This window comes from Oncorhynchus clarkii, chromosome 4, assembly GCF_045791955.1.
Source record: "Oncorhynchus clarkii lewisi isolate Uvic-CL-2024 chromosome 4, UVic_Ocla_1.0, whole genome shotgun sequence".
In the NCBI taxonomy this organism is placed as follows: Eukaryota; Metazoa; Chordata; class Actinopteri; order Salmoniformes; family Salmonidae; genus Oncorhynchus; species Oncorhynchus clarkii.
Genome location: NC_092150.1, coordinates 88,926,139 through 88,941,850, shown reverse-complemented (window position 1 = coordinate 88,941,850; position 15,712 = coordinate 88,926,139). Strand labels below are relative to the sequence as shown.

Sequence of the window (15,712 nt, the reverse complement as noted above, 5' to 3'; positions counted from 1 at the left end):
ATATCATTAGGCAAAGTGGAGTCATTACATTCAAACCAGTCTCTGATAAGAGAAAGGGAAGAATAAAAGAAAATCCAATTTACAGTAAACACACACACACACACACACCCATGCACACACACACACACACACACCCATGCACACACACACACACCCATGCACACACACACACACCCATGCACACACACACACACACCCATGCACACACACACACACCCATGCACACACACACACACCCATGCACACACACACACACCCATGCACACACACACACACCCATGCACACACACACACACCCATGCACACACACACCCATGCACACACACACACACCCATGCACACACACACACACCCATGCACACACACACGCACCCATGCACACACACACACACCCACACATACACACACACACACAGCCACGCATACACTCACACGCACACACACACACATACATGAATGCACATACACGTATGCACACACACACGCATGCACACACACACACACACATGCACACACACACACATACCTGCGCATACACACACACACATTCGCGTACGCACACACAGACATATGGCGTTTTCTTTTGCCTTGTGAGGATCAGAGGTAGGGATGGTAGGATGACGGAGCAACGCTGCTGTACGTTTGAAGGTTATAGTTCTGGTTACTAATGCAGAATAACATAATGGATAGATGATCCATCTGTGTTTATTTATCAGATCTGTATCCTAACTGTCCCCTCACCACCACTCCTCTGATTCACAGTGATGGCTTTAGTCTGTACTGGTTTACCCTTCCTCCTTAGCTCCTTCCTCCCCCTCCGTCTACATTATTTGAAGGCAGATAGCTACGGGGGGGAGTGTTTGACATTGCTGGAAGGGCAGTTAGCTGCTGGGGGGAGTGTTTGACATTGCTGGAAGGGCAGTTAGCTGCTGGGGGGAGTGTTTGACATTGCTGGAAGGGCAGTTAGCTGCAGGGGGGTGTTTGACATTGCTGGAAGGGCAGTTAGCTACAGGGGGGTGTTTGACATTGCTGGAAGGGCAGTTAGCTGCTGCAGGGGGGTGTTTGACATTGCTGGAAGGGCAGTTAAGCTACATTCTTTTTTTTTACATTGTTGGGATGGCAGTTTGAATAGAGGTGGTTCGGGATGGGGTGTAGTGTATATGTAGATGGATGGGGGTTGATGGTTGATGGCCATTGTTGGGGAAGCTACTCTGAATATATAGTTATAAAACCACATAGCAGTGGGACGTAGGGGTTTCTTCTGAAAAATCAGAAGAAAATAAAAACATATTAATGTACCGTACCAGTCAAACGTTTGGACACACCTACTCATTCAAGGGGTTTTCTTTATTTTTACTATTTTCTACATTGTAAAATAATAGTGAAGACATCGACATTCTGTGAAATCAAACTGTCCACTTAGGAAGCAACACTGATTGACAATACACTTCACATGCTGTTGTGCAAATGGAATAGACAACAGGTGGAAATTATAGGCAATTAGCAAGACACCCCCAATAAAGGAGTGGTTCTGCAGGTGGTGACCACAGACCACTTCTCAGTTCCTATGCTTCCTGGCTGATGTTGTGGTCACTTTTGAATGCTGCCGGTGCTTTCACTCTAGTGGTAGCATGAGACGGAGTCTACAACCCACACAAAGGGGGGTTGTGCAGCTCATCAAGGATGGCACATCAATGCGAGCTGTGGCAAGAAGGTTTGCTGTGTCTGTCAGCGTAGTGTCCAGAGCATGGAGGCGCTACCAGGAGACAGGCCAGTACATCAGGAGACGTGGAGGAGGCCGCAGGAGTTCAACAGCCCAGCAGCAGGACCGCTACCCCCGCCTTTGTGCAAGGAGGAGCACTGCCAGAGCCCTGCAAAATGACCTCCAGCAGCCCAAAAATGTGCATGTGTCTGTACTGAACAAAAAACATGAACGCAACGTGTAAATTGTTGATCCCATGTTTCATGAGCTGAAATAAAAGATCTCAGAAATGTTCCATACGCACAAAAAGCTTAATTCTCTTAAATGTTGCCCACAAATTGGTTTACATCCCTGTTAGTGAGCATTTCTCATTTGTCAAGAGAATCCATCCACCTGACAGGTGTGGCATATGAAGAAGCTGATTAAACAGCATGATCATTATACAGGTGCACCTTGTGCTGGGGACAATAAAAGGCGACTCTAAAATGTGCAGTTTTGTCAAACAACACAATGCTACAGAGGTCTCAAGTTTTGAGGGAGTGTGCAATTGGCATGCTGACTGCAGGAATGTCCACCTGAGCTGTTGCCAGAGAATTGAATGTTAATTTCTCTACCATAAGCCGCCTCCAACGTCGTTTTAGAGTATTTGTCAGTTCGTCTAACCGACCTCACAACCGCAGACCACATTTAACCACGCCAGCCCAGGACCCCTACATCCGGGACCTCTGCACAGGGATACCGTGGCGAGATCCTGAAGCCAATTGTAGTGCCAGCATGTTCCAGTTCCTGCCTCTAACCAGCAATTTTGCACAGCCATTGAAGAGGAGCGGGACAACATTCCACCACCACCACCCCCCCCCCCCCCCTCCCCCCTCCCCGCCCACCCCCCAACACAATCCACAGCCTGATCAACTCCATGCGAAGGAGATATGTCGCGCTACATGAGGCAAATGGTGGTCACACTAGATACTGATTGGTTTTCTCATCCACGCCCCCTACCTTTTTATTAAAAGTATCTGTGATCAACAGATGCATATCTGTATTCCCAGTCAAATCCATAGATAAGGGGGCAGAAAAGAATGTATTTAAATTGACTGACTTCCTCTGTAAACTCAGTAAAATCTTTGAAATTGTTGCATATTGCATTTCTACCTTTTTTTACAGTATACTTTGTGAAAATTATCCCATGTACATCTGAAATGTCATAGACTAAAAAATTGTAAGAAAAGATCTGTTTGGGGTCATTATGTTAACATCAAGTATGAATTAGGTAGATCAGATGAAGAAAAATAAAGGAAACGATTGGCTACTTCTCCCGTATTTTCTTTTGTTTTGGAAGAAAAGTAGTGTGTAGTTAAAGTAGTTAGCTACACCGCTACATGGTAAAACAGTAGTGTGTAGTTCCAGTAGTTAGCTACACCGCTACATGGTAAAACAGTAGTGTGTAGTTCCAGTAGTTAGCTACACCGCTACATGGTAAAACAGTAGTGTGTAGTTAAAGTAGTTAGCTACACCGCTACATGGTAAAACAGTAGTGTGTAGTTCCAGTAGTTAGCTACACCGCTACATGGTAAAACAGTAGTGTGTAGTTCCAGTAGTTAGCTACACCGCTACATGGTAAAACAGTAGTGTGTAGTTCCAGTAGTTAGCTACACCGCTACATGGTAAAACAGTAGTGTGTAGTTAAAGTAGTTAGCTACACCGCTACATGGTAAAACAGTAGTGTGTAGTTCCAGTAGTTAGCTACACCGCTACATGGTAAAACAGTAGTGTGTAGTTAAAGTAGTTAGCTACACCGCTACATGGTAAAACAGTAGTGTGTAGTTCCAGTAGTTAGCTACACCGCTACATGGTAAAACAGTAGTGTGTAGTTAAAGTAGTTAGCTACACCGCTACATGGTAAAACAGTAGTGTGTAGTTAAAGTAGTTAGCTACACCGCTACATGGTAAAACAGTAGTGTGTAGTTAAAGTAGTTAGCTACACCGCTACATGGTAAAACAGTAGTGTGTAGTTCCAGTAGTTAGCTACACCGCTACATGGTAAAACAGTAGTGTGTAGTTCCAGTAGTTAGCTACACCGCTACATGGTAAAACAGTAGTGTGTAGTTAAAGTAGTTAGCTACACCGCTACATGGTAAAACAGTAGTGTGTAGTTAAAGTAGTTAGCTACACCGCTACATGGTAAAACAGTAGTGTGCAGTTCCAGTAGTTAGCTACACCGCTACATGGTAAAACAGTAGTGTGTAGTTAAAGTAGTTAGCTACACCGCTACATGGTAAAACAGTAGTGTGTAGTTAAAGTAGTTAGCTACACCGCTACATGGTAAAACAGTAGTGTGTAGTTCCAGTAGTTAGCTACACCGCTACATGGTAAAACAGTAGTGTGTAGTTAAAGTAGTTAGCTACACCGCTACATGGTAAAACAGTAGTGTGTAGTTCCAGTAGTTAGCTACACCGCTACATGGTAAAACAGTAGTGTGTAGTTAAAGTAGTTAGCTACACCGCTACATGGTAAAACAGTAGTGTGTAGTTAAAGTAGTTAGCTACACCGCTACATGGTAAAACAGTAGTGTGTAGTTTCAGTAGTTAGCTACACCGCTACATGGTAAAACAGTAGTGTGTAGTTAAAGTAGTTAGCTACACCGCTACATGGTAAAACAGTAGTGTGTAGTTCCAGTAGTTAGCTACACCGCTACATGGTAAAACAGTAGTGTGTAGTTAAAGTAGTTAGCTACACCGCTACATGGTAAAACAGTAGTGTGTAGTTCCAGTAGTTAGCTACACCGCTACATGGTAAAACAGTAGTGTGTAGTTAAAGTAGTTAGCTACACCGCTACATGGTAAAACAGTAGTGTGTAGTTCCAGTAGTTAGCTACACCGCTACATGGTAAAACAGTAGTGTGTAGTTAAAGTAGTTAGCTACACCGCTACATGGTAAAACAGTAGTGTGTAGTTCCATTAGTTAGCTACACCGCTACATGGTAAAACAGTAGTGTGTAGTTCCAGTAGTTAGCTACACCGCTACATGGTAAAACAGTAGTGTGTAGTTAAAGTAGTTAGCTACATGGCTACATGGTAAAACAGTAGTGTGTAGTTTCAGTAGTTAGCTACATGGCTACATGGTAAAACAGTAGTGTGTAGTTTCAGTAGTTAGCTACATGGCTACATGGTAAAACAGTAGTGTGTAGTTCAAAACAGTAGTGTGTAGTTAAAGTAGTTAACTACACCGCTACATGTTAAAACAGTAGTGTGTAGTTCCAGTAGTTAGCTACACCGCTACATGTTAAAACAGTAGTGTGTAGTTCCAGTAGTTAGCTACACCGCTACATGTTAAAACAGTAGTGTGTAGATCCAGTAGTTAGCTACATCGCTACATGGCAAAACAGTAAGTGTCTTGCTCCAGTTGTTAGCTACATTGCTACATAGCAAAACAATTATGAACTACTGTGTGTGTGTGTGTGTGTGTGTGTGTGTGTGTGTGTGTGTGTGTGTGTGTGTGTGTGTGTGTGTGTGTGTGTGTGTGTGTGTGTGTGTGTGTGTGTGTGTGTGTGTGTGTTTTATTTATTTCAGAAACATTTAAATTGTTGGCACGGACCGGCTAATATGTCCACTCCGCAGAGTATAGCGACTAAACTGTGGAAAACCTTTAACCAAATTAACCTAAAAATGTAAATGGTCTGTACACCTCCACCGTGGCCATGACATCGCGTCATCGTGTCCTCGTTTTACACAGAAACCTTTACGACACCTCCTTATCCAATTAAACAACACCTCCACATCTCCATCTCAGTCCAATCACAGCCTACTGAGTCCATAACTGCTGATAGACAAGTCACACACACACCACACAGTCTACTGTATACATGTATATGTGGGACGGTAAGGGAAGAGAATGGGAGGGTTCTGTGTTATGATAGAGATTGTCCCAACCCAGAACAGGACAGCCTGTCATACAGATATATATATTAACTAATTTCAGACATGGCTTCATGGCTGTCTGTGGTCTTGTACCATGTGTGAAGGTGTGTTTCAGTGTGTTTGTGTGTGTTCCAGTGTGTGCTTCCGTTTGTGTGTGTGTTTCAGTGTGTGTGTGTGTGTGTGTTCCAGTGTGTGTGTGTGTGTGGGTGTGTGTGTTCAGCTTTGTGACATGCATTGTTCAACGAGCTTAACCCGTAACAATAAGATGTATTTTCTGTGGATGAATAAGTAGTGTAGTGGAATATAACCCTTCCTCTCTCATTAGCTTACTAAAACAATTTGAACAACTTTCTTATCCCACCAGGGGGAAGCCATTTTGCCAGGTGCTTAAAAGGATGAAGTACATAATGCATAAACACACAGCTTAATATACAATACATAGAGAAAAAGCAGCAGTGATTAATGTTTCCATAGTGATTAATGTCTCCATAGTGATTAATGTCTCCATAGTGATTAATGTCTCCATAGTGATTAATGTCTCCATAGTGATTAATGTCTCCATAGTGATTAATGTCTCCATAGTGATTAATGTCTCCATGATGATTAATGTCTCCATAGTGATTCATGTCTCCAAGGTGATTAATGTCTCCATAGTGATGAATGTCTCCATAGTGATGAATGTCTCTGTAGTGTTTAATGTCTCCATAGTGTTTAATGTCTCCATAGTGATTGTTTCCATAGTGATTAATGTCTCCATGATGATTAATGTTTCCATAGTGATTAATGTCGCCATAGTGATTCATGTCTCCATAGTGAATAATGTTTCCATAGTGATTCATGTCTCCATAGTGAATAATGTTTCCATAGTGATTAATGTCTCCATAGTGTTTAATGTTTCCATAGTGATTATTGTCTCCATAGTGTTTAATGTCTCCATAGTGATTAATGTCTCCATAGTGATTAATGTCTCCAAGGTGATTAATGTCTCCATGATGATGAATGTCTCTGTAGTGTTTAATGTCTCCATAGTGTTTAATGTCTCCATAGTGATTGTTTCCATAGTGATTAATGTCTCCATGATGATTAATGTTTCCATAGTGATTAATGTCTCCATAGTGATTCATGTCTCCATAGTGAATAATGTTTCCATAGTGATTCATGTCTCCATAGTGAATAATGTTTCCATAGTGATTAATGTCTCCATAGTGTTTAATGTTTCCATAGTGATTAATAATGTCTCCATAGTGATTAATGTCTCCATAGTGATTAATGTTTCCATTGTGATTATTGTCTCCATAGTGTTTAATGTCTCCATAGTGATTAATGTCTCCATAGTGATTAATGTCTCCAAGGTGATTAATGTCTCCATGATGATGAATGTCTCTGTAGTGTTTAATGTCTCCATAGTGTTTAATGTCTCCATAGTGATTGTTTCCATAGTGTTTAATGTCTCCATAGTTTTTAATGTCTCCATAGTGATTAATGTCTCCATAGTGATTATTGTCTCCATAGTGATTGTGTCCATAGTGATTATTGTCTCCATAGTGTTTCATGTCTCCATAGTGATTAATGTCTCCATAGTGATTAATATCTCCATAGTGATTAATATCTCCATAGTGATGAATGTCTCCATAGTGATTAATGTCTCCATAGTGATTAATGTCTCCATTGTGATTAATGTCTCCATAGTGATTAATGTGTCCATAGTGATTAATGTCTCCATAGTGATTAATGTCTCCATAGTGATTAATGTCTCCATAGTGATTAATGTCTCCATAGTGATTAATGTCTCCATAGTGATTAATGTCTCCATAGTGATTAATGTCTCCATAGTGATTAATGTTTCCATAGTGATTAATGTCTCTATAGTGATAAATGTCTCCATAGTGATTAATGTCTCCAAGGTGATTAATGTCTCCATGATGATGAATGTCTCTGTAGTGTTTAATGTCTCCATAGTGTTTAATGTCTCCATAGTGATTGTTTCCATAGTGATTAATGTCTCCATGATGATTAATGTTTCCATAGTGATTAATGTCTCCATAGTGATTCATGTCTCCATAGTGAATAATGTTTCCATAGTGATTCATGTCTCCATAGTGAATAATGTTTCCATAGTGATTAATGTCTCCATAGTGTTTAATGTTTCCACAGTGATTAATGTCTCCATAGTGATTAATGTCTCCATAGTGATTAATGTTTCCATTGTGATTATTGTCTCCATAGTGTTTAATGTCTCCATAGTGATTCATGTCTCCATAGTGATTAATGTCTCCAAGGTGATTAATGTCTCCATGATGATGAATGTCTCTGTAGTGTTTAATGTCTCCATTGTGTTTAATGTCTCCATAGTGATTGTTTCCATAGTGTTTAATGTCTCCATAGTTTTTAATGTCTCCATAGTGATTAATGTCTCCATAGTGATTATTGTCTCCATAGTGATTAATGTGTCCATAGTGATTATTGTCTCCATAGTGTTTCATGTCTCCATAGTGATTAATCTCTCCATAGTGATTAATGTCTCCATAGTGATTAATATCTCCATAGTGATTAATGTCTCCATAGTGATTAATGTCTCCATAGTGATTAATGTCTCCATAGGGTTTAATGTCTCCATAGTGATTAATGTTTCCATAGTGATTAATGTCTCCATAGTGATTAATGTCTCCATAGTGATTAATATCTCCATGGTGATAAATGTTTCCATAGTGTTTATTTCCTCAGCAGGGACAATCTGCAGTTGCTACTTCAATCTTTTGACTTCAAAATGACTGATATACCCATTGATTCTTGAAGAATATAACTAATAGATGCCTAATTTACTCAACTTAAAATATAACCTAGTTTTACTCCTCTGTTTGTAAACAATGTAAATGTAAACGAACACTGTACGGCCTCAAACGATCCTTAAATCTACAATTGTGATATCGTGGATGACAAGTCCTCGTACCCACATCTCTGTCCATGAGTTGTTTGAGACGGGTTACATTTCACAAGCCCCTCCCCTCAGCTGTTTACCAAAATCAGTGGTGAGGGGGGGGGGTTCTGCTTTGTTATTGTTCGAACTGCAGATTGTGCCTTTAAAAGTAATTATTAGGCTGCCAGTGAAAGAGGGCAAGGGTTTAGCCCGTCATGCAGGGGGGGGGGGTATGCCCATTATAACAGGCCTCTTCAGTTTGATCCATGTGTATGATATAAATATAGAGGATATTGTTTAGTACACACCCAATTAATTCAAAGGGATCTAATTTAGCTGTTAAATTCCCCCCCACAAATGTAGATGGATGATGCCTTGACCTTCATGTGGTAGAATCTGCATCATAACATGATGCCTCCATTGCGTCATTTACTTAAAGTGATTGTGAGATTTGGACTCATTTTTAGTCTGTGAATGTTTTGCACGGTTTGCCCTCAAACAGTGAGGAAAATGCATTTGTTGGTTTATAGAGACAGAGAGAGGGAGAGAGAGAGGGGGAGAGAGAGAGGGTGGATTATAGAGAGAGAGAGAGAGAGAGAGAGAGAGAGAGAGAGAGAGAGAGAGAGAGAGAGAGAGAGAGAGTGGATTATCGAGAGAGAGAGAGAGAGAGAGAGAGAGAGAGAGAGAGAGAGAGAGAGGATGGATTTACGCTGGGGATATGCAGCATTGCCATGATGATCACGCCATGCATACAAGCACACACAAACACACACACCCACTCATAAATACACACACACACTCATAAACACACACATACACACTCATAAACACACACACATACATGCACACACTCATAAACACACACACACATACACACTGAGATTTAAGTCTATTTCAGTGGTAGTAAACTGAGTGTCTTGGACATTTTCTCACCCAACACAACTTTATTTTTTATTTATTTTTTTTACATTTGCCTGCTGATACATGACTTTATATCCAGACGCTTTCACATTTGTCCATATCACATTTTAAAGCCAAGGGTACGGTTCATTCTGGGGCACGGTGTCAACGTCGCTCTTCACTAGGGGTGGACATAACCCTGTCCGATGAGGAAGTTTGTCGCCCGATTTGGGACTGCCCCAAACCTCGGAGACGGAGACGCCTTGTGACCTTTTACTTCTCTCTGTCTGACGAGTTGTGTTCACCGGGTCGGGTTTTCTTCTTCTACAGTATATGGAGGAAAAGCTGTGAATCGTTTGGAGAGGGGCCAACTGCGGAAATCAGTCCAAAAATAACCCCCAAAAACTGAAAACCAACTGGGCACTCTATACAGTTTTGCACGGAGGAGTGAGAGGTAAACAAAATGATGAAACTGAAGCCGAAGCTATTTCTGTCTATGCAGAATTGGTGAGCTCGTGCGCCGTGCCATTATTTCATTTCAACAGATTTGAAGGGACGTTTTGAAATTTCCATTAAACGTAACATAAAGAAAGAAAAAAACATCTCCCCAGTGTTGCCGTGTGCTAAGTATGGAATGAACTACTTTTTACAGATGGCACAATGTACCAATCCTATAGGGAATCCCTCCCTCTATCTGTCTGAGAAGGGAATGATGAATGATATATCAACCATTAGATTGCCTTACACTTCTCAACTCTCTCCAGCAGATAACACAGTAGGCTATAGTTTTACAACGGACTACCAGGTGAAAGTAGATTACAGTCCGAATTAAAACTCAAGTCTGTCTTTTTTATAAACCACAGTTTATACATCCAAAATGGCACCCTATGGGCCCTGGTCAAATGTAGTGCACTACATAGGGAATAGGGTGCCATTTGGGATGCACACTACATAGAGAATATGGTGCCATTTGGCCAGGGCACTATTCTCTATAGGGAATAGGGTGCCAATTGGGATGCACTCTACATAGAGAATAGGGTACCATTTGGCCAGGGCACTATTCTCTATAGGGAATAGGGTGCCAATTGGGATGCACATGGCATGTGTCTATTGAATCCAGCCCAACAAAATCTCTCTATCTGGAAGTGTGTTAATTATCAGGTTTGATAAAAAATGCTTCTGGAATGTCTGGACCAAGAGAAGAAGGTTGGATTTAGAGGAGGGTTGGATTTAATGGAGGGTTAGAGGAGGGTTGGATTTAGAAGAGGGTTTAGAGGATGGTTGGATTTAGAGGAGGGTTGGGTTTAGAGGAGGGTTTAGAGGAGGGTTTAGAGGAGGGTTTAGAGGAGGGTTGGATTTAGAGAAGGGTTGGATTTAGAGGAGGGTTGGGTTTAGAGAGGGTTGGGTTTAGAGGAGGGTTCGATTTAGAGGAGGTTTTAGAGGAGGGTTGGGTTTAGAGGAGGGTTTAGAGGAGGTTTTAGAGGAGGGTTGGATTTAGAGGAGGGTTGGGTTTAAAGGAGGGTTGGATTTAGAGGAGGGTTTAAAGGAGAGTTGGATTTAGAGAAGGTTTGAGAGGAGAGATTGGTTTAGAAGAGGGTTGGGTTTGAAAGAGGGTTTAGAAGAGGGTTGGTTTAAAGGAGGGTTGGGTTTAAAAGAGGGTTGGATTTAGAGGAGGGTTGGGTTTGAAAGAGGGGTTAGAGGAGGGTTGGGTTTAGAGGAGGGTTGGTTTAGAGGAGGGTTGGGTTTAGAGGAGGGTTGGTTTAGAGGAGGGTTGGTGTAGATGAGGGTTGGTTTAGAGGAGGGTTGGTTTAGAGGAGGGTTGGGTTTAAAGGAGGGTTGGTTTAGAGGAGGGTTGGTTTAGAGGAGGTTTGGTTTAGAGGAGGGTTGGGTTTAAAGGAGGGTTGGTTTAGAGGAGGGTTGGTTTAGAGGAGGTGTAAGGGCGTTCATCTGTAGGAGGAAGAGAAGCGGACCAAAGCGCAGCGTGGTGGTTATTCATGTTTTAATAAATCACTACACATGAACAAACTAACAAAAACAAGAAATGTGAAAACGCAAAACAGTCCTATCCTGTGACAACAAACACAGTGACAGGAACAATCACCCACAAACAAACAGTGAAACCCAGGCTACCTAAGTATGATTCTCAATCAGAGACAACTAATGACACCTGCCTCTGATTGAGAACCATACTAGGCCGAAAACATAGAACTGCCCCAAAACATAGAAAAACAAACATAGACTGCCCACCCAACTCACGCCCTGACCATACTAAATAAATACAAAACAAAGGAAATAGAGGTCAGAACGTGACAGGAGGGTTGGTTTAGAGGAGCGTTGGAGTTAGAGGAGGGTTGGGTTTAGAGGAGGGTTGGGTTTAGAGGAGGGTTGGTTTAGAGGAGGGTTGGGTTTAAAGGAGGGTTGGTTTAGAGTAGGGTTGGTTTAGAGGAGGGTTGGTTTAGAGGAGCGTTGGAGTTAGAGGAGGGTTGGGTTTAGAGGAGGGTTGGTTTAGAGGAGGGTTGGTTTAGAGGAGCGTTGGAGTTAGAGGAGGGTTGGGTTTAGAGGAGGGTTGGTTTAGAGGAGGGTTGGTTTAGAGGAGCGTTGGAGTTAGAGGAGGGTTGGGTTTAGAGGAGGGTTGGTTTAGAGGAGGGTTGGTTTAGAGGAGCGTTGTGGTTAGAGGAGGGTTGGTTTAGAGGAAGGTTGTCAAAGCTGTCATCAAGGCAAAGGGTGGCTACTTTGAAGAATCTCAAAGTAACCACTTTTGTGGTTACTACATGATTCTATATGTGTTATTTCATAGTGTTGATGTCTTCACTATTATTCTACAATGTAGAAAACAGTAAAAATAAAGAAAAAACCCTTGAATGAGTAGGTGTGTCCAAACTGTTGACTTGTACTGTGCATTTGCTGTGTATTTATATAGATATATTTCTTAGACTCTGGGTTGATGTAACAGCAATGCAGCCCATTTAAACTTTTAGACACACACACACACACACACACACACACACACACACACACACACACATACACACACACACACACACACACACACACACACACACGCGCTGTCCTCGTTCCCTCGTCTCCTTGCAGTAACTCGGCACCATCCTTTAACCAACCAGGACTATCGATTGTGATCAGATCATAATAAACTGGATTCTGCTGAGAGCAACAAAACCTCTCCATCAACAGCTTGTTTTTAGCTTCATTCACTCTATTTCCATTGAGTTCGCTTCCTGGTTCTATATGTGAAGTAAAAGGCTATATTGTCATTCTCCTTGACGCACAAAATAAATCCCAGTAACTTTAGAAAGATGAAGGAGACGATAGACGTATCTTTATTTGAACTGTTTTGAAATGATTGTGTGTACCTCTCGATTCTGCCAGTTTTATGCAAAAGGACTGTCTCAAAGAATAATGGAGATAGTGAGACATACAGGGACACGAAACTGACTCTTGACTGTTTGAACTGTCCTTTCTGAGTGTGGACATTTGTCTCCTTTCCTCTGACCTCCAGGAGCGTCACCTGACCTCCAGCTGACCTTTGTCCTTATATTTCCTGTGTTGCTATAGGTTGCTGAGCAGGATGCCCTCTGATCTCCAGGAGTGTCACCTGACCTCCAGCTGTGGCTCCTATATCAAGACCGAGCCCTCTTCCCCTTCCTCCTCATTGGTTGACACCGTCAGTCACCACAGCCCCTCGGCCAATAGCGACGCCAGCAGCGGCTACGTCAACGTAAACAACCTCAACGGACGCTCGCACGTCCTCGACTCCCAGCCCATGTTCAACCCGGGCATGCTGGGAGGGGGCGGAGCCTGTCTCCGGCGCTATGACGACTGCGGAGTGGGCGTGGCGGACGATTCACCGATCAAGTGCGAGTATATGTTGAATGCGATTCCGAAGAGGCTGTGTCTGGTGTGTGGGGATATCGCATCAGGTTACCACTATGGGGTCGCCTCCTGTGAGGCCTGCAAAGCCTTCTTCAAAAGGACCATACAAGGTATATTACCACTCCCCTCCCTCTCTCTCACTCCCTTCTCACAGTCCCTATCAGTTGAGGCCCAATTGATTCTATGTACTTTAACAGTTGAATGATTCTATGTGGTCCTATTTGTCTCATTTGACAGTTGCCAGGGTCACGGGTTCAAGGGTCATGGGTTCAAGTATCACAGGGATAATACACCCACTGGACTGTAAGTTGCTTTGGATAAAAGTGTCTGCTAAATGTCATTTTATTTCTATTTTTCTTAGTCAGCAGACGCTCTAATCCAGAGCAACATACAAGTAAGTAAGACGACCTTATATCATTGCAAGTTTTACACCTTTCAACAACAACAACAACAACAACAACAACAACAACAACAACAACAACAACAACAACAACAAAAAATTGTAACGGCAGAATTGGATACTGGATGACATTTGACCTACAGCTACACAGGCAACCAGGAAGTGACCTGAGAAGAGATGAGGAGATAACAGGGTGGCCTGTGTTACCTTACAGTGATGTCATCAGTAGTGGTAGGGGGGTCATACCGTGTTACCTTGCAGTGATGTCATCAGTAGTGGTAGGGGAGTCATACCGTGTTACCTTACAGTGATGTCATCAGTAGTGGTAGGGGAGTCATACCGTGTTACCTTACAGTGATGTCATCAGTATTGGTAGGGGAGTCAAATCAAATCAAATCAAATTCAAATCAAATTTTATTTGTCACATACACATGGTTAGCAGATGTTAATGCGAGTGTAGCGAATTGCTTGTGCTTCTAGTTCCTGACAATGCAGTAATAACCAACAAGTAATCTAACTAACAATTCCAAAACTACTGTCTTATACACAGTGTAAGGGGATAAAGAATATGTACATAAGGATATATGAATGAGTGATGGTACAGAGCAGCATAGGCAAGATACAGTAGATGGTATCGAGTACAGTATATACATATGAGATGAATATGTAAACAAAGTGGAATAGTTTAAAGTGGCTAGTGATACATGTATTACATAAGGATACAGTCGATGATATAGAGTACAGTATATACGTATGCATATGAGATGAATAATGTAGGGTAAGTAACATTATATAAGGTAGCATTGTTTAAAGTGGCTAGTGATATATTTACATCATTTCCCATCAATTCCCATAATTAAAGTGGCTAGAGTTGAGTCAGTGTCAGTGTCAGTGTGTTGGCAGCAGCCACTCAGTGTTAGTGGTGGCTGTTTAACAGTCTGATGGCCTTGAGATAGAAGCTGTTTTTCAGTCTCTCGGTCCCAGCTTTGATGCACCTGTACTGACCTCGTCATACCGTGTTACCTTACAATGATGTCATCAGTAGTGGTAGGGGAGTCATACCATGTTACCTTACAGTGATGTCATCAGTAGTGGTAGGGGAGTCATACCATGTTACCTTACAGTGATGTCATCAGTAGTGGTAGGGGAGTCATACCGTGTTACCTTACAGTGATGTCATCAGTAGTGGTAGGGGAGTCATACCGTGTTACCTTACAGTGATGTCATCAGTAGTGGTAGGGGAGCCATAACATTTGGTGGTGATTACTAATGTTTACCCAGGGAATTAAGCCACCCACACTTGAAATCTGCTGGGTTGATGTTTATGTTAGCCTTCTGTGTGTGTGTGTGTGTGTGTGTGTGTGTGTGTGTGTGTGTGTGTGTGTGTGTGTGTGTGTGTGTGTGTGTGTGTGTGTGTGTGTGTGTGTGTGTGTGTGTGTATTGTGTCTGTGTGTGTGTGTGTGTTGCCCTGTTGGCATCGTGTTTGCCATGTCTGTAATGCCTCACAGTAATCTGTTCAACTGAGAAAATATCAGGGAATTGACGACTTATGAGTTGATCCGCACTTCGTGACTGTTAATAACTAGAGGAAGTCCTGCAGCGTTCGTGACTGTTAATAACTAGAGGAAGTCCTGCAGCGTTTGTGACTGTTAATAAGGAGAGGAAGTCCTGCAGCGTTCGTGACTGTTAATAACTAGAGGAAGTCCTGCAGCGTTCGTGACTGATAATAACTAGAGGAAGTCCTGCAGCGTTCGTGACTGATAATAACTAGAGGAAGTCCTGCAACGTTCGTGACTGTTAATAACTAGAGGAAGTCCTGCAGCGTTCGTGACTGATAATAACTAGAGGAAGTCCTGCAGCGTTTGTGACTGTTAATAACTAGAGGAAGTCCTGCAGCGTTCGTGACTGTTAATAACTAGAGGAAGTCCTGCAGTGTTCGTGACTGTTAATAACTAGAGGAAGTCCTGCAGCGTTCGTGACTATTA

The 15,712-nt window shown here is 42.2% G+C and overlaps 1 protein-coding gene across 1 annotated transcript in view; it reads left to right on the top strand.

Moving 5' to 3' along the window:
* The window catches only part of LOC139407895 (steroid hormone receptor ERR2-like), a 110,680-nt gene that overhangs the window by 40,606 nt on the left and 54,362 nt on the right, over positions 1-15,712 (top strand). Inside the window, exons 2-3 of the mRNA XM_071151769.1 lie at positions 13,010-13,437; positions 13,689-13,721. Coding sequence (XP_071007870.1) covers positions 13,010-13,437; positions 13,689-13,721 — 461 coding nt within the window. The remainder of the gene's footprint in view (positions 1-13,009; positions 13,438-13,688; positions 13,722-15,712) is intronic.